Source organism: Falco cherrug (assembly GCF_023634085.1).
Source record: "Falco cherrug isolate bFalChe1 chromosome 11 unlocalized genomic scaffold, bFalChe1.pri SUPER_11_unloc_12, whole genome shotgun sequence".
Lineage (NCBI taxonomy): Eukaryota > Metazoa > Chordata > Aves > Falconiformes > Falconidae > Falco > Falco cherrug.
Window position 1 is genome coordinate 164 of NW_026599270.1, and position 18002 is coordinate 18165.

Here is an 18002-nt window from a genome sequence, read left to right on the forward strand (position 1 = left end):
TCTCCTTTGGGTTGTTTAGTTTTGGTTTTTTATCTCATTCCTCTCTGGGATGTGATTTGTATTTTTTTATCTTGTTCCCTTCTGGCATATTTCTTTGTTGGCTTTTTTGTTTTTTTAATCTCATCCCTTTCTGTGATACAATATTTTTTTTTTTTTTCTAAATCTTGTCCCTTTCTGGGATATGCTTCTTTTATTTATTTAATTTTTTTTTTTTTTTTTTTGAATCTTGTCCCCCAGGGATGCTCCCAAACCCCTCCCCAGCTCTTCTGTCCCTATCCCCACCCCCAGGCTGACCGGGGGAGGGGGGGCTGCCCCCAGGCTGACCGGGGGAGGGGGGGGCTGCCCCCAGGCATCCTCCCCAACGTCTACAACCCACCGCCGGGGTTCTGCTGGGACCAGCTCTGCTCCGACCCCCCCGTGGTGGACCAGGACAGCCAGGAGAACAACGTGGACACCATCGTCTCCGCCTTCCTGCAGATTGCAGCCAGCCAGGTGGGTACCCCTGGGTGCTGGGGGGGTGGGTGTGTGTGGCCGGGGGGCCGGGTCTCCCCCTGGTGTGGGGGGTGCTGACCTGTGCCCCCCCCCCCCCCCCCCCCCCCCCCCAGGCTGAGCGCTACCGCACCAACCACATCATCATGACGATGGGCTCCGACTTCCACTACGAAAACGCCAACCTGTGGTTCAAAAACATGGACAAGCTCATCGCCCACGTCAATGCGCGGGTGAGGAGGGGTCCGGGCCCCCCCATTCCCCACCCCCCACCCCCCCCAGCCCAATCTCACCCCCTCCCCACTTTTTCCAGCAAGCCAACGGCAGCCGCGTCCACGTCCTCTATTCCACCCCGTCCTGCTACCTGTGGGAGCTGCACCGGGCTAACCTCTCCTGGTGAGGCTGGGGGGGGCTGGGGGGGGCCGGGGGGGGGCGGGGCGGACAGACAGACGGACACAACTGCCCCCCCCCCCGCCCCAGGTCCTTGAAGACGGATGATTTTTTTCCCTACGCCGACGGTCCCCACCAGTTCTGGACGGGTTATTTCACCAGCCGACCAGCCCTCAAGCGCTACGAACGCCTCAGCAATAACTTTCTCCAGGTGGGATGGTGGGATAACCCGCCCCCCCCGGGACCCCTGGGACCCCCACCCCTCTCGCTGACCCCCCCCCACACACACACACTTTCGCACCCAGATCTGCAGTCAGCTGGAGGTTTTGGCAGGAGCGGCGGCGCGGCAGGGACCCTACGGACCTGGGGACAGCTCTGTGCTCCGTAAGTGCCGGCGTGGAGCCCCCCCACGACCTCCTCGGACCCCCCCCGACACCTTCCCACCCCCCCCCAGGCGAAGCCGTGGCCGTGGCGCAGCACCACGACGCCGTGAGCGGAACCGAGAAGCAGCACGTGGCCGATGACTACGCCAGGCAGCTGGCGGGGGGGTGGGGGAGCTGCCAGGTGAGACCACCCCCTCCGCCTGTTTGGCGGTGGGAAATGAAATGAGGGGTGGGGGTAGGGGCTGGGGGGTGAATCAGCATTGTGGCCCGGGGGGAAACTGGTGTGGCTGCGGGGGATGAACTGGTGTCTGGTGGGGGACAGGAGCCAATGGATGTTTTGGGGATGAGACACCCCCCCCCCCCCAGCCAGCATTTTGGGGATGAGACACCCCCCCCCCCCCAGCCAGCATTTTGGGGATGAGACCCCCCAGCCCAGCCCCAACAAGCATTTTGGGGACGAGTCGAGTCCCGTCCCATCCCCCCCCAGCCTCAACCAGCATTTTGGGGGACCGCAGCCAGCATCCTGGGGATGAGCCCCCAGCCAGCACCCTGGGGACAGGCGGGGGTCTGGGTGGCCAGAGGATGGGAGCTTGTGGCCGTGGCTGGGTGGGACACGGGCCGGTGACCCCCCCCCCCCTCATTACTGGCCGCGCTGTATGACCGTGGCCGGCTCCCGGCAGGTCCTGGTGGCCAATGCCCTGGCCAGCCTCAGCGGCAGCAAGGAGAACTTCATCTTCTGCAACGCCCTCAACGTCAGCGTCTGTCCCCTGACGGAGGCGGCCGGCCGCTGGTGAGCACCTCGGGGGGGGGGGCTGGGGGGGGCGGGGGGTCCCGGCATGGCTAATGCAGTGTCCCTCTGTCCCCCAGTTCACCGTCATCCTCTACAACCCCCTGGGCCGTCGCGTGTCCTGGCCCATCCGACTGCCGGTCAACGGGGTGTCCTATGCGGTGTCGGACCCCCAGGGCCAGCCCGTGCCCAGCGAGGTGAGCTCTGGCCGGTCACCGCAGCCCCCCGCCCACCTGTGGCCCCCCCTGACCCCCCCCCTGCTTGTCCCCAGGTTGTCCCCATCTCCAACTTCACCCGCCGGCTGCGGGGGGGACGGCGGCAACGCCACCAGGGAGCTCCTGTTCCAGGCTTCCGCGCCCCCCCTGGGCTTCAGTGCCTTCACGGTCTCCCGGCTGAGCCGTCGGGACCCCCGCGGGCCCCCCACCCACGCCGCGGGGCTGTCGCAGCCTCAGGAGATCCAGAATGAGGTACGGCTCATGCGGTGCGCGTGCCCCCCCTCCCCAAGCGCTGGGTGCTGAATAGATGCAGGTTGGGGTCCTGGGGGCTTCAGTGAGTCCCTGGGCGAGGGGAAGCCCCCCTGTGTCAGAACCCCCCCAGGGGGAGGCACAGCATTGGCCCAGTTAAACCAGTGGGGTGATGGGAGGAGCAGGGAGGGGGCGGAGGGGGCGGGGGGCAGGTGTGAACCCACCACCCTCCCACCCCGCAGCATGTCCGGGTGCTGTTTGACCCCCTCACCGGGCACCTGAGGGAGATCCAGAACCTGGACAAGAGCATCTCGCTGCCCGTCTTCCAGAGCTTCTACTGGTGAGCACTGGTAGGGCTGAGGCACCTGGGTGCCTTCATCCGCGGCCTCTCATCATCCTCCTCCTCCTCCTGTCCCAGGTACAACGCCAGCGTCGGCAACGACGAGAGCCCCCAGGCATCGGGCGCCTACATCTTCCGCCCCAACAGCTCCGAGCCCATCCCCGTCTCCAAGCGGGTCTCCACGTACCTCGTGAAGGTGGGTGGCGGGATGGTGCCCCCCTGGGGTGTCCCCGTCCCTGGGGTGTCCCCAGGGTGCCAAGCCCGGCCATGTCCCCTGGCAGAACGCGCTGGTGCAGGAGGTCTACCAGAACTTCTCCTCGTGGTGCTCCCAAGTGGTGCGGCTCCACGCGGGGCAGCCCTACGTGGAGCTGGAGTGGACCGTGGGGCCCATCCCCGTGGCGTGAGTAAGGGATGGGGTCGGTGGCCCCCCCCACCCCCCCCCCCCCCCCCCCCCCCCGGGAAGCCCACCGCTCACCCCACATCTCTCCCAGGGATGGCTGGGGCAAGGAGATCATCAGCCGCTTCCAGACAACGCTGCAGACGGGCGCCCGCTTCTACACAGACTCCAACGGGCGGCAGATCCTGGAGCGCAGGTGGAGGCTGGTCCCAGGCGCTCGCCGCAGCCCCCCCAGCCCCCCCCCCCCCCCTCATAACTAGCCTCCACCTTGTCCCCAGGCGTGACTACCGTCCCACGTGGAACCTGAGCCAGACGGAGCCCGTGGCGGGGAATTACTACCCCGTTAACAGCCGGATCTTCATCAAGGTACCGGCCTGGGGGGTGGCGGCAGGGCTGAGGCTGGGGCAGAGCTCGTCACACGTGTGGCACCTCCCTCCCTGCCCGCAGGACAAGAAGTTCCAGCTGACGGTGCTGACCGATCGCTCGCAGGGTGGCAGCAGCATCTTTGACGGCTCCTTGGAGCTCATGGTGAGGGGATGCAGCGCGGGCAGCCCCCCCGGCTGGGGGGGACACGCTGGCACGTAACCGCTGTGTGTGTCGTGTGTCCCCCCCCTCCCTGTCCAGGTCCATCGGCGGCTCCTGTACGATGACAACCGGGGTGTGGGGGAGCCGCTGGTGGAGCTGGGAGCCAACAACCAGGGGCTGGTGGTCCGTGGCTACCACCTCGTGCTCCTCGACACGGTGGAGGCGGCGGCCGACCAGCACCGGCCGCTAGCCCAGGAGCAGTTCATGGCGCCCTATGCCGTGCTGGCCCCCGGGGGGGGTCCCTCTTACCGCCACAGCCAGCCCACCCTGCGGCAGGTGAGGTGGGGAGGGGGCTGCCTGGGGAAAGGGGGGGGGCTGGCCCGGTGCCCCCCAACCCTCACTGTGTCCCCACAGTTCTCAGCACTGCGGCAGGAGCTGCCCCCCAACGTCCACCTCCTGACGCTGGCGCAGTGGGACGCCGGGGTCCTGCTGCGGCTGGAGCATCAATTTGAGGGGGGGGGAGAGCGCCAACAGCTCCCGGCCTGTCACCATCGACCTCCTGGTGAGTGGGGGGGCCCGGGGGGCTGAGCCCAGGGGGGGCCCGAGGGAATCCCACGGACCTGACCCCTGGGGTGATCCCAGGGGACTAAGCCCTGGGGCAGGGGGGGGTGTGTCCCATGGGCATAATCCTAGGGGCTGAGCCTGGGGGGGGGGTCCTGGAAGGGTCCTGGGGCCTGAGCCTGGGGGGGTGGGTGGTCCAGGGGGTCCCGCGGGCCTCAGCCCAGCCAGGAGCCAACCCTGCAGCTGGGCTCCCCCCACGGCTCAGCTGCCCCAGCCCCAAGGGGCTCCCCGATCCCGGAGCTGATCCCAGAGGTGATCCCACCTGTGGGGCTGGGTGTGGGGCGGTCGCTGACCGCTCCCCCCGCCCCCCCCAGACTCTCTTCTCGGCATTCACCGTCACCTCGGTGCAGGAGATGAGCCTGGGAGCCGACTTGCCCCTCGAGGCCATCTCCCGCCTGGTCTGGACCCCGGCCACAGGTACTGGGAGGGGCCGGGGGGGCCGGGGGGGGGCTGGGCTGGGAGCCTCCCCTCACCTCTCCCCTCATCCAGGTTCAGCCCAGTCCCGACCAGTCCGCAAACTGGACCCCAGCCACATCACGCTGCAGCCCATGGAGATCAGGACCTTCCTGGCCACCGTGCAGCACAAGGTGCCTGGAGCTGGCCCGGGGGGTCTCTGAGCAGCCCCTCTCCCCCTGCGGGGGCTCTTCCCCTGTGCCCCCCACCCCCCCCATAAGTGCATTAAAAACCACGAGACTTTTCTCAGGCATGATTTAATGGGGGTGAGACGTAGCATCAGGGTTGGGGGGCGGCCGGGGGCTCCCCCTCATGTGAGTAGCAGCACCGGGCACCCAAGGAGCAGTTTCCCTGCAGGAGAGGAGATGGGTGAGGGGGCTGGGGGCGCCCCCCCCCCCCCCCCCCTTTTATTCCTGATGTCCCCCACCTTGTTCCCAGACCTTCACCCACCTCCCTGAAGCGTTTGCAGGGGAAGCTTTTCAGGCTGGTGCCGTCCTCCGTCCGCTTCGTCCGTTTGTTTTGGTGCCGCTTCCGCATCTCCTGGAGGGAGGAAGAGATGCCACCCCTGGGGGGGCCACGAGCTGAGGACTGGGGGGGAAGGGGGGGGAGGAGATGTGTCCCCCCTCCCCCCCCCCCCCAGAAAAAAAAAGACAGAATGAGGGACTCTTCCCTCGTCATCGCCTTTTTTTGGGGGTCTTTATCCTCCCCTCCTGGCAAAAGGCCGGGGTACAACCCAACACCGTTTTGGTCTCACTTGTTTGGGGGGGGAGGGGGGGGGCTGCTGGGTGCCCGACCCCACCATCGGCTACCCGAGAAGCGCCCCCTGCCCTTACCCAGCCTTGGCCCTAGCTTTGGGCCCCCAAAAAGCTTCAGGGTTTTCCGGGAAGCGCTTCAAGCCACGTTTTCTGGAGCTGGGGTTGGCATCGTCGCGGAGTGTGAAGGATGCTTGGAGCCTGGAAGGGGGGAGTTAGGGGGGGTGTGTCAGAGCCGTTTTGGGGGGTCAGCGAGGTGGGGCCCTGCCCCTCACTGTCCACTGCGGGGTCGTACGTGGGCTCCACGGAGAGGATGCGGGAAGCCGGGCTGGTCTCTGCGAACCGCTCGCGCTTCACTGGGTGGATTTTGGCCTGGGGGAGACGAGACGGGGGGGGGGGGGGTCAGCTAAGCCCCAGGGTTGGGGGGGGGGGGGGGGGCGCCTTGAGCCCCCACTCCTCACCCAGCAGCGCATGATGTCCCAGAGCACGCCAGGCGGCGCATCCGTCTTCACAGCGTTCTTGCAGGCGTGGGAGAGCGAGACACGGTAGCCAGCGTGCAGGAGGGCAGACCTGGGGGGGGGCAGGGGGGGCACAGGGGTGAGCCAGAGGAGGGGGCGGTGGGTGTGCACAAGCAGGAGGGGCAGGGGGCTTGGGGGGGCGAGTTTGGGGGGGATTCGGGGTGGCTCTGGGGGCTGGTGGCAGAGTTTGTGTGGGGGGGGGAGCTCCAGCCCCAGGAATTTGGGTGGGGTTTGGGGAGCTCTAGCCCTGGGGAACTGCTGGGGGGGGGGGGGGGGTGTTTCAAAGTGCCCTGGGGGCTCTAGGGGGCTCGGGGGGGCTGTAGGAGGTTTGAGGTGGCTCCAGCCTGGGAGCGTGGGGGTGGCTGTGGGGGATTTTGGGGGGGCCCTACCTGAACTGCAGCAGCGAGGGGGTGTTGCAGTGGATGGTGCTGCTGAGGCTGTCCAGGGTGTAGTAGAGCGGGACGTCGCGGAGCTCCTGCCCTCGGCGCATGGAGAGCGGCAGGGTCAGCACCAGCCCCCAGACTCAGAGGGGGGGGGCGGCAGGCTCAGCCCTGCCTCGCGCACAGGGGGCCGGAGCCGTCCCCATCCCCCCCCCCGTCGTGTGTGTGTGCCCCCCAATACCTCGGTGATGACACTGAGCATCCCCCGCATGCGCTCCTCCGTCTGGAAGCGCCCGGGGCTGCTCTCCAGCGCTGCCAGCACGTTTTCCACGAAGGCCACGTCATGCAGGGGCTCAGCCCACATGGGACCACCCAGCTGGGGAGGGGGCGGGGGGGACACACAAGGGGCGGGGTGGGGTGTCAGTGCCAGAGGGGGACACACCAAGGGGACAGAGGGGACACGCACCCACCTGGTGCCGCTGCTGGCAGTACTCACAGGTGGGACCCACAGGTGGCCCCGTGGCTGCCCCGTACTTGAAGCTGGAAGGGGGAAATGAGGTGTGAGAGAGCCCCCCACCCTCACAGGGCACCCCCCACCCTCACAGGGCCCCCCGCCATACCCAGTGCCATGGCTCGTGACTTTGCCCAGGCGCTGGAGGTGGTGGGTGCCGCAGCCCACGCAGTGGTACACCAGAGCCTGCTTGCTGCCGGGACAAGGAGGTGGGGAGGGGGGTCAGGGGGCAGCCAGAGGGTGCAGCCCCCTCCCACCTGGCCTGCCATCACCTGGCCGAGGCTTTCACCTTCGCCTGCCCCGTGAAGACCCGCACGAAGACGCGGATGTAGAAGTCGGCGCTGACCGAGAGCAGCGGCACGATGAAGCGCTGGTAGCAGTTGGCACGGCTGTCCAGGCTGTGCAGGATGATCCGGAGGGCCTGGGGAGGGGGGGATAGGACAGCCCTGACCAGCTGCCCGCCCCTGCAGTGCCAGCAGGAGGGTGGGGGTCTCGGGGAACCCCCAAGCACTCACCATCTCGTGGCAGAACTTGCCCTTGAGGGACACGGCCCCGTATTTGCTGTAACAGGTTTCGGCGCTGTTGCCTGCCATCACACCCATGTCTGTGCAGGTGACACAGAGCAGCCCTGCCCGGGGTGGGGGGTCAGGGGGTGCCACCAGGAGGAGCCAGTGGTCCAGGAGACCCCCCCCCAGCCCCCCTGCTCACCTCCCTCGCTCACAGCCTGCACAGCGGCATCCAGGAAGGGCGCGGGGCTGCCGTAGGGGTCCAGATCGATCACGTCAAAGGGCTCCCTGTCTGCCTTGCACTGGTACATCAGCATCCTGGGGGTGGGAAGGGGGGTCCCGGGGCCATGGAGAACCCAATCAGCCCCCCTCGATGTCCCAGAGCCCCCCAGCCCTCATGAGGCCCCACATGAACCACAGGGGCCCAGCACCTGCTGGGAGGGACTGGTGGGGGTCCCCACGAACCAGCCCCACCTTAGGGCTGCACCCCTCGGTGCAGCAGGGGCAGCATATCCCCCCTGAGCCCCACCACAGGGACACTGGGACCAGCTTGAAGCCTGATCCTGGGTGTCCCGAGGGTGCTGGGCAGGGGTGAACCACAGCATCCCACTCCCCAGCAGGCTTCAGGGTGGGGTGCCGGGGGGGAGCGCAGAGCGGGTACCTGGCGTCGGCCATGCGGGGGGCCACCAGGGCCCCCACCCCGTTGAAGGCCACGTTGCGGTTCATCAGCTCCACCGCCCGGGCTGAGAAGTCGTTGGCCACCACGGCCCGTAGCCCCGGCACCTCCTTGGCGAAGCGGATGGAGCGGAGCCCCGAGGCCGCCAGCGCCTCCAGCACCCGCAGCCCTCCCTGTGGGGAGAGGGAGCTGCCAACGGGGGCTGGGGGGGGGCCAGCAGGGCACAGACCCCCTGGCGGGGGACAGAGGGAACCCTGCAGCCCCCCACCCACCCCAGCACCTCGCAGGCTTCTCCAGGCTTCACTGTCTGTGGGGCCTCGGGCGCTGGTGCGGTGTCACCATCCTCTGGTGGCTGCGTGTTCCCCGTGTCCATCTTCTCCTCCCCGGGGAGGACGACTGGAAAAGAGGTAGGGGGGCTGGTGGCAGAGTCCTGGGGATGGAGACCCCAAGGACGGGGACCCCAAGGATGTGGCCAAGGGGTAGCCCAGGGGACCCCGAGATTGTACCTACCCTGGATCCCCTTTGGCTGCAGCTGGAGCCGAGCAAACTCCGTCATGACGGCGCAGCTGAGGGGGACGGGGCATCAGGGACCCTCCTGGAGGGGGAGGGGGTGATCCCAACCCCTCCTAGTCCCCCTGGAGCAGCGTAGCCCCCCCCCCCACAGTCCTCCCAGGACACACTAGAGCCCCCCATAACCCCCAGGGGCACACAAGAGTGCCCCACAATCCTCCCAGGTCACCCCAGAGCCCCCCACAATCCCCACAGCACACCCCAGAGCCCCCCATAACCCCCTGGGTTACCCCAGAGTCCACCACAATCCCCTTGGGACACCCCGGAGCCACCACAATCCCCCCCTGGACACTCCTCCAGAGCCCCCCACAGTCCTCCCAGGACATCCGAGAGCCCCCCATAATCCCCTGGGATACTCCAGACTCTACCACAATCCTCTTGGGACAACTCAGAGCCCTCCCAAGACACCTGAGAGTCCCCCACAGTCCTCCCAGGACACACTAGAGCCCCCCATAATCCCCCAGGGACACACAAGAGCTCCCCACAATCTTCCCAGGTCACTCCAGATCCCACCACAATCCTCCCAGGACACCCCAGATCCCACCACAATCCCTCCAGCACACCCCAGAGCCCCCCACAGTCCTCCCAAGACACCCCAGAGCCCCCCATAACCCCCTGGGTTACCCCAGAGTCCACCACAATCCCCTTGGGACACCCCAGAGCCCCCCACATCCTCCCAGGACACCCCAGAGCCCCCACAATCCCCCCAGCACACCCCAGAGCCCCCCACAATCCTCCCAGCACACCCCAGAGCCCCCCACAATCCTCCCAAGACACCTGAGAACCCCCCACAATCCCCTCAGGACACCCCAGAGTCCCCCTGGGACAGCTCCATGGCCTCTCAACCCTCCTGAGACACCCCGGAGCCCCCCCTGTGACCCCACCAGGGCAACCCTGAGCCCCCCCTGCCCCCTCCATGATGCCCCTGGGCCTCCCAGCCCCACTCACGTCAGGTCGCGGTTGAAGCCCTGCACGGGGTTGTAGAAAACCTCGTTGGCACTGGGGAAGAGGATGGTGGCTCGGCCCTCGGAGATCAGCGTCTCGCCAGTCCCGGGGGGGCTCCCGGGTCCCGGGGGAGGCCCAGAGCCGTTGGGGGAGGCCCCATCCATGGCAGCGGGACCGCGGGGGAGGCCCGAGCTGGCTCTGCGAAGGGCACTGAAGGCAGCCGCTGCGGCTGGGGGGGCGGGGGGGTTAATGTTGTACTGGAGCGGCCTGGGGGAGATGGAGCCGTCTGGGGGGGAGAGGGCACGGGGAAAAGAGGGACACCCCCAAAAGGGGGAGCAAGGGGTGGGGAATGCAGAAGGAGACGACCCCCCCGCGGGGGGAAATGGGGGGGGTCAGGCGAGGGGAGCGGGCACGGAGCCGGGGGTCGAACCCCCAGGGCAGGACCGAGGTAGGGTGGCGCCCCCCACCCCCAACAACAACACGTGGCGCAGGACAAGGCCGGGCACCCCCAGCGCCGCACGCACTGCGCCAGGCCACGCCCCCCGGCCTCGCCCCTTCAGGACACGCCCCCGCTTCTCCTCCCCCCCCCCCGCCGCCGGTAACATCCCCCCTCCCCGCCCCCCCCCGCCCCCCCCCGCCGCTCACTCGCCCGCGCCGCCCCGCGCATCCTCCGCGCCGCCCCTCACATGGGCGCCGCCATCTTGCGGCGGGCGGCATGCGGTCACGTGACGCGCGGCCGACGGTGCCTCGCGAGTGCCATAAAACCTCCGCCGGCCCCGAAACGCGGCCGGGAAACCGGATCCTGAGGAAAGGGGGGAGGACCCCGGCTTGATCCCACCCATAGCCACCCAGAGGGGGACCCCTAGCTGATCCCGCGTGCGGGGCAGGGACACCCGTGGCTTTGCGCGTCGCCCTCCTCCCTGCCGTTATCTCCAATGGGAGCGCAGGGAGGGTGTCGCGGAGCTGCTCGGCGCTCGGCTGGTCAGGCCTGCGCCGGGTGCGCATGCGCGGGCGGCGCGCCGGGTGATGCGGCGTTCGGCTGAGCGCGCCTGTCGCACAATGAATGGCCGCTGAGCGCGGCGGGGACGGGGACGGGCACCGGCAGCGGCACCGGGAGCGGCCGGAGCCGCAGCGCAGCGCCCCCCCGGCCTCCGGTAAGGCGGAGACAGCCCCTCCCCTTCCCCAGCCCCGCCACCCCCCCGCCTCCCGCCCCCTCGGGCCTGGCCCCGCCCCCCCGGCCTCCTCCCCCCCTCCCCCCGTTACTCCCCCCCCTCCCCCCCCCCCCCCCCGTCCCGGGCCTTTCCCCCTCCCCCCCATTTCCTTGGGCCTGCGCCGCCTTCCCGCCCCCCGGGTTGGGGGATCCCCCTGCGCCCCCCCATTACCCAGGGAGTGCGCCCCCCCCCCCAGATCTGGGGATCCCCATCCCTTCCCGCCCCCCCGCCTGTGTTTTGGGGTCCTCCCTCCCCTGGACCGGGGTGTTTGTCATCTCCCCCCGCCCCGAAATTTGTGTTCTCCCCGTTGTTTCCCCCAGGTGGGGGGATACCCCCCCATTGCTCCCTCCGAGGGGTCGTGGGCCCCCCTGTCTCACCCCCAAGGAGTGGGGGTCCCCCCTGTCCCCAGCCTGGGGAGTGGGTTTCCCCCCCCAAAAAATGGGGAAACTTCGTTCTTCCCAGAATGGGGGGGTCTCCGTGTTCCCCGTCCTGTCCCCCCCCCAAGTCCTGTGGAACCCCTATTCCCCCTCAAGGAATAAGATCCCGTAAAGCCCCTGCCTGAAGTGTGGGGTGTCGTGTCCCCCCCCCGCCTCCCCCAAATGTTGGAGACCCCCTGGTCCTCCCCAGCTGGAGGGGTCCTCTCACCACCCTAGAGGAAGGGGGGGATACCCCGTATTTACCAGAACTGCCCCCCCACCTCAGCTGGGACCCTGCTAGGCCCGGGGCACCCCTTGGCCTGAGCACCCCCATGTCCCTATGCCTGGGGACCCCTCCTCAGATAGGGACCCCCCCTCGAAAATGCCACCCCAAAAGGGGAAACCTGCTGCTTCCTCCCACCCCACCGTGTCTGTGTGTCCATCCAGCCTCACCCCCCTCTTCTCCCAGCTGGCGACCCCTTCCCCAATCTCGGGGGGGGCTCTGAGCCCCCCCGGGGCATCCCCCAATTTGTGGGGCACCCACACCCCATTGAAAGCCCATTTGGGGGGTTCTCCAGCCCCATTTTTCAGTCGTGTCCCCCCTCCCCTCCCCCCCACCCAACCCGGGATGGGGAGTTGTTCCTGGGGCAGCCCCAGACTGGGGGGCTGGGAGGGGGGAGATGGGGGTCCAGGTGGGTGCCAGGGTGAGCTCAGTTTTGGGGGACACACTGGACCCCTGTGGGGCCATGTCTGAATTCCTGTGCCTGGTCTGTTCCTCATCTCTCTGTCCCTGTCCCCTTCCCGCCATGTCCTGCCCCCATCCTCTGTCCCCCCTCCCCCCATCTCTGCCCTTCTCCACGTGCCTCGCTGTCTGTCTGTCCCCATGTCCCTGCCCTGCTGCCTGTCACCGCTGCGTCTCTGCCCCATCTGTGTGTCCTCATACACTGCTCCTGGGGTCCCTGTTCCCCTGGGGCTGCCCCCCTTCCCTCTGTGTCGCTGTCCCCGCTGTCCGTGCGTGTCCCCCACGTCTGCCCCATGCCCCGTGTCCCTGTCCCCGTGTGTCCCCCACGTCTGCCCCGTGCCCCGTGCCCCTGTCCCCGTGTGTCCCCCATGTCTGTCCCATGTGTCCTGCATGTCTGTCCTGTGTCCCCCCTGTGTTTGCCCCGTGTCCCTGCCTCCATGTGTCCCCCACATCTGCCTGGCTCCTTACTCACCCATGTCCATGGTCCCTATGCCTGCCCTACTCCCTGTGTCCCTCTCCCCCCCCCGTCCACCCCACTCCCCGTGTCCCCATCCCCACCCCTGCCCCGTGTCCCCCTCCTCGTCCCCACAGGCCCCCGTCGGCTCCCGCGATGGCTCAGACGCTGCAGATGGAGATCCCCAACTTTGGGAACAGCATCCTGGAGTGCCTGAACGAGCAGCGGCTGCAGGGGCTGTACTGCGACGTCTCGGTGGTGGTGAAGGGCCACGCGTTCAAGGCGCACCGGGCCGTGCTGGCCGCCAGCAGCTCCTATTTTCGGGACCTTTTCAACAGCAGCAAGAGCGCGGTGGTGGAGCTGCCAGCCGCCGTCCAGCCCCAGTCCTTCCAGCAGATCCTCAGCTTCTGCTACACAGGACGGCTGAGCATGAACGTGGGCGACCAGTTCCTGCTGATGTACACGGCCGGCTTCCTGCAGATCCAGGAGATCATGGAGAAGGGGACTGAGTTCTTCCTCAAGGTCAGCTCGCCCAGCTGCGACTCGCAGGGGCTGCACGGCGAGGAGGCACCCTCCTCCGAGCCCCAGAGCCCCGTGGCTCAGACCTCGGGGTGGCCCTCGGGCGCTGCCGCCCTGCCCCTGGTCTCGCGGGTGAAGACGGAGCAGGGAGAGCCCGAGGGGGTGCAGTGCACCTTCGTGGTCAAGCGCCTCTGGGATGGCGGCCCCAAGGACGGTGCCGCCGGCGGCAATGGCAGCCGTAAGATGGCCAAATTCTCCGCGCCCGAGCCGGGACGCCAGCCGCAGCCCCCAGCCCCAGCGGCTGCAGCGGGGCCAGCCCCAGCGGCAGCGGCGGCGGCAGCGCCCGGCCCCAGCGCGGCTGACCAAACCAGCCCCGGCGGCACGTCCAGTGCCTACACGAGCGACAGCCCCGGTTCCTTCCACAACGAGGAGGACGAGGAGGAGGACGGGGGCGAGGAAGGCTCGGACGAGCAGTACCGCCAGATCTGCAACATGTACACCATGTACAGCATGATGAATGTAGGGCAGGCAGGTGAGGCTCCGCCCATGCGGGGCGTGGTCGGTGGGGGCACCGCCCACTGGGTGTGACACACCGAGGCTCCACCCACGGGGTGTGGTTTGAGGGGATGGGGTTCTTTGTGGGGGTGTGGTCAGGTGGGGCTCTGCCCGTTGTGGGGGTGTGGTCATCGGGGGCACACCCATTAAGGGGTGTGGTCACCTAATGCCCCACCCATGAGACAGGGTCACCTAATGCCCAGTCTCAGGCGTGGCTGGGGAGGGGTGTGGCCACATCTGGGGGGTATGTTTTGGGGATGTGGGTGGGGTCACCTGAGGCTCCACCTCTCTGGGGGTGTGGCCAGATGCTTCCATGCTCAGGGGGTGGAGCTAGAGGAGTTAGGCCCCACCCATAGGCTGTGTCTGTGGGTGGGCGTGGCTTATGGGCCCACTCCTAGGCTGTGTCTGTGGGTGGGCGTGGCTTACGGGCCCACCCATGGGTGTGGCTATTGGTGGGAAGGAGCCCCGCTGTAGGGAATGAGTGCTGGGTGTGGTCTGTTAGGCTCCACCCCTTGTGGGTGGTGTTTGTGGGTGTGGCCTGGTGGGGCTCCACCCCCTGGTGATGGTTATGGGAGGCACATGGCCAGGAGTTGAGCTGTCGCTGAGTCCCCGTGTCCCCTCGGGGACTGCGTCGGTGGGATGGGAGCCCTGGGGTGACCCCCCCCCAGCTGACCCCCTGTGTCCCCCCGCCCCCTGGGGTCACCCCTCCCCAGCCGCCGAGAAGGTGGAGGCGCTGCCGGACCAGGCCACCTCGGAGTCACGCAACCGGGTGCGGGTGCGGCAGGACCTGGCCTCGCTGCCGGCCGAGCTCATCAACCAGATCGGGAACCGCTGCCACCCCAAGCTCTACGACGAGGGAGACCCCGCCGAGAAGCTGGAGCTCGTCACAGGTACATGGGGAAGGGGGGGGTGTCCCCGCGGGGTGGGGGTCCCCAGGGGGTGCCCAGCCCCGCTCACCCGCCCGTGTCCCTCCCCAGGCACCAACGTCTACATCACGCGGGCGCAGCTGATGAACTGCCACGTCAGTGCGGGGACGCGGCACAAAGTCCTGCTGCGGCGGCTCCTGGCGTCTTTCTTTGACCGGTGAGTCGGGCCAGGGCGCCTGGCTTCTCCCCCTGCCCGGTTTTGGGGTCCCACAGGGGTTGGGGGGGCTGGACACCCACGTTCTCACCCCTCTTCTTCGCCCCCTCGCCAGCAACACCCTGGCCAACAGCTGCGGCACGGGCATCCGCTCGTCCACCAATGACCCGAGCCGAAAGCCGCTGGACAGCCGGGTCCTGCACGCCGTCAAGTGTGAGTGGGGGCACACGGGGGGACGGGGGGGGCACGGGGTGGGGGGGGCACGGGAGTGTTGGGTGGGGGGTCCAGGGAAAGAGAATCGGAGGGGTCTAGGGATGAGGGGGAGCCTGGGATTGAGAGATCCACTGGGTCTGGGGGTACGTGGGGATAGGGAAGACCCCAGCGAGGGAGGGGATGGCAGGAAATGGGGGACAGGGGAGACCCCAGAGAGGGGACAGGGCAGACCCCGGGGCTGGGGACACCCCAGAGAGGGGACAGTAGGGGACAGACAGGGCAGACCTCAGGGCTGGGGGCACCCCAGAGAGGGGACAGTAGGGAACAGGGCAGACCCCAGAGAGGGGACAGTAGGGGACAGACAGGGCAGACCTCGGGGCTGGGGGGACCCCAGAGAGGGGATGATCAGGGACAGGGGGGACCCCGGGGCTGAAGGGACCCTGGAGAGAGGTGACAATCGGGGACCGGGACAGGACAGACCTAAAGTGGAGCGACAGGTGCAGGTTCAGGTTCCTGAGCCAAACCCCTTCCCGCGACGCTGGTGACAGGGGCGGGCGGGCGGCACAGAGGACCCCTGCAGCGCTGCCCCTGTCACCCGTGTCACCATGTCCCTGTGTCGTCCCCCCCCTCCCCGCCCAGTTTACTGCCAGAACTTCGCACCCAACTTCAAGGAGAGCGAGATGAACGCCATCGCCGCCGACATGTGCACCAACGCCCGGCGCGTCGTGCGCAAGAGCTGGATCCCGAAGCTGAAGCTGCTGATGGCCGAGGGCGACTCCTACACCTCCTTCATCAACGACACCGGCAAGCTGGAGCCCGACATCATGGGCCCCGAGCCGGCCTTTGAGGCCGCTGGCCACGAGGGCGAGGCAGGTGCCCCCGGGGAGGGTCTGCAGTGACCCCCACCCCCCTGCCCCGGGGACCCCCGCCGGTGCGGGGACCCCGACCACATAGGGAACCCCTGTGGTAGGGCCCTGCAGCTGGGTGAGGGTCCCTGTCGGTGGTGGGACCCCCCCTGCGCTGGGTAGGGGGACCTGTGGTCGTGGAGGGGCCCGTGTGGGTGTAGGGGACCCCCCCCCCCCCGACTCCAGGCGGGCACCCCCTTGGGGCAGGGACCCCCCAGGGGCAGGGGAGCCACCGGGGAGGGCACCGTGCCGCTGTGGGGCCCCTGGCTGTGGGGTCCGGTCCCCTCCCCACGGGGTTTAGGATTTGGGGAGGGGGTGGCAGTGGCTCAGCTCAGCCTGGCTGCCCCCTCCTCCCCCCTCTGCCCCCCCTCCCAAGCGGTTTCAGGGGGCTGGGGGGGCCGGGGCACACTCAGCTCGGGCTTTCCTTCCGTGCCGTAAACGGCAGGAGTTGACGAGGTCCCGTATCCCCTCCCCGGGGGCGTCAGCGTCTCTCCTGGCCCCCCACCCCACCCAGGTCCCCAATGTTGTCTCTGGGGCCCTCCACATCTCCTCCCCCCCCCCCCCAGGTGACGTTTCTCCAGGCACCCGCGTGGGTCCCCTGTGTCCCCTCCCCGGGGCCACTGTCTCTGCAGGCAACCGCATGTGTCCCCCCCCTGTGTCCCGTGTGTGTCCCCCGCAGCCCAGGGACCAGCATCTCTCTGGGCAACCCCACGCGTTTGCCTCAGTCTTCCCCATCCCCCCCGCCCCGCCCCCCCCCCCCCCCCCCCCCCCCCGCCCAAAGTCCCGGCGTCTCCCCCGGCGCCTGCATGTGTCCCCCAGGTCCCCCGCGTGTCCCCCCCCGGGGCCAGAGTCTCTCCAGGTGACTGTGTGTGTCCCCTCCCAGGTCCCCCCTCCTCATGTCTCTCCAGGTGTTGTGTGTCCCCCCCCCCTCCCCCCTCGTCCCCTCCCCAGGGGCGGCATCTCTCTGGGCGTCTGCGTTTGTCCCCAGGCGATGGCACATGTCCCCTCCCCGTGCTGCCCAGCCCCCCCGCCCCCCATCAGAAAGGGGGTGTCCCCTCTCTGTGCCCCCCCCCCAGCCAGCTGTGGGTGAGGGTGGCTCATATTGGACCCCCCCCTCCACAGGGATGCAATTCCCCCATGGGGTTGAAGGCTGCACAGGAGCAGCCCCTCCTCGTTAGCCCCCCGCCTTCGTTAGCCCCCCGCTGCTGGGGCTCCTGGCCGGCTGCAACAAGGCTTTTACCATCCCGGGGGCTGGGGGGGTGACACGGGGACACCCTGGGCAGGGGTGGGCCCAGCGGCCTGGCCAGCCTGATGTGGGGAGGGGGTGCGGGTTGGCAGCCCACCTCTGCAGGGGGGGTCAAGGGGGGAACATACAGCCCCCTCCGCCCCCCCCAGCCGTGGCTCTGCCCCCCCCTCCCCTCTCCAGGCTTTGCACCGGCTTTATCCAAGCCCTGAAGGGGGAAACTGAGGCACTGTTTGGTGGCCCCTCCCCGTGCAAACTGGAGGGGCTGGGAGGCAACCCAGGCGTCCGCCCCCCCCCCCTCCCCCCCCCCCAACAGGTCTCCTGACGTTCGGTCAAGTGCCTTACCCGATGCCCGGCCCCCGGGCTCCGATCGCGTCTCCACTATCTCACCGCTCCGTGCCAAACCGCCCCGGCCCCCCCCCCCGCCACCCCGGCCGGGGGGGGCACAGGGACCCCCACAGCCCCCTCTCACTCCACCCCAAGCCCCGGACGCCTGGGTTCTTCCCCTTCCCCCCTCACAGCCCACCCCCCACCCCCCCATTTTCCCCGTGCCTCAGTTTCCCCCCATTCCCTGTGTGATGAGTTGCACCGGTCTCAGCCCAACGGGGGGTCCCCACTGTGTCCTCCCAATCCTCCTCCCCAGCTTTGCAGGCGCTCAGTGAGCCCAGCCCCCTCCCCTCCCCTTCCCTCCCCCTCCCCACCCCCCATTTCAGTGGGATGGGGCCTTCCCCCCCCCCCCCTTTTTTTTTTTTTCTGTTGGTTTTTTTTCCACCCCAAAAGCTGTACAGAAGCGGGGAGCGTGCGGTGGCGTCTCGGCAGCATGGACCCCCACCCTGGGCTTGCGCTTACCCCCCCTTACCCCACCCCCCACCCCGGGGCTGCCAGTGTCTGTCCTGTGTTATGAAGTGCCAAGACGCCCGTTCCCGGTGCCCCCCCGGCCCCCCCGAGTCGCTGGAG

At 68.5% G+C, this 18002-nt stretch overlaps 3 protein-coding genes across 6 annotated transcripts; 2 read left to right on the plus strand and 1 right to left on the minus strand.

The window, feature by feature from the left end:
* Window positions 1-210: 210 nt before the first annotated feature.
* Window positions 211-5094, plus strand: MAN2B1 (mannosidase alpha class 2B member 1; the record flags this gene model as incomplete). The annotated part of the gene is given in 21 exon segments (XM_055699927.1): window positions 211-492; window positions 606-722; window positions 803-885; window positions 970-1090; window positions 1185-1263; window positions 1334-1443; window positions 1943-2050; window positions 2130-2246; window positions 2321-2365; window positions 2367-2516; window positions 2756-2853; window positions 2932-3049; window positions 3135-3253; window positions 3345-3446; window positions 3529-3616; window positions 3698-3778; window positions 3875-4111; window positions 4190-4288; window positions 4290-4337; window positions 4711-4813; window positions 4886-5094. Coding segments are annotated over 21 exon segments (2433 nt in total), but the record flags the coding sequence as incomplete, so codon positions are not given.
* On the minus strand, window positions 5091-10727 carry TRMT1 (tRNA methyltransferase 1). Of its 4 annotated transcripts, none has more exons than XM_055699922.1 (17): window positions 10394-10727; window positions 9711-9936; window positions 8703-8758; window positions 8473-8588; window positions 8178-8365; window positions 7719-7834; window positions 7526-7638; window positions 7283-7431; window positions 7120-7203; window positions 6970-7039; window positions 6741-6875; window positions 6509-6594; window positions 6063-6171; window positions 5897-5973; window positions 5683-5802; window positions 5300-5414; window positions 5091-5200 (listed from the first exon to the last, which is right to left on the minus strand). In XM_055699922.1, exons 1-17 carry the CDS (start codon window positions 10710-10712, stop codon window positions 5129-5131), a joined length of 2151 nt encoding a protein of 716 aa, XP_055555897.1. In that variant the 5' UTR covers window positions 10713-10727; the 3' UTR covers window positions 5091-5128. The 4 variants fall into 4 exon arrangements, with proteins under 4 accessions (XP_055555897.1, XP_055555898.1, XP_055555899.1 ...); XM_055699923.1 differs by having other exon boundaries at window positions 5300-5437; window positions 10394-10681; XM_055699924.1 differs by having other exon boundaries at window positions 5300-5389; window positions 10394-10679.
* Window positions 10728-10732: 5 nt separating this feature from the next.
* On the plus strand, window positions 10733-16527 carry NACC1 (nucleus accumbens associated 1). Its single transcript, XM_055699928.1, has 6 exons — window positions 10733-10861; window positions 12668-13581; window positions 14318-14494; window positions 14582-14687; window positions 14800-14897; window positions 15537-16527. The coding sequence occupies exons 2-6, from the start codon at window positions 12687-12689 to the stop codon at window positions 15794-15796; spliced, it is 1536 nt and encodes a 511-aa protein (XP_055555903.1). The 5' UTR covers window positions 10733-10861; window positions 12668-12686; the 3' UTR covers window positions 15797-16527.
* Window positions 16528-18002: the final 1475 nt, after the last annotated feature.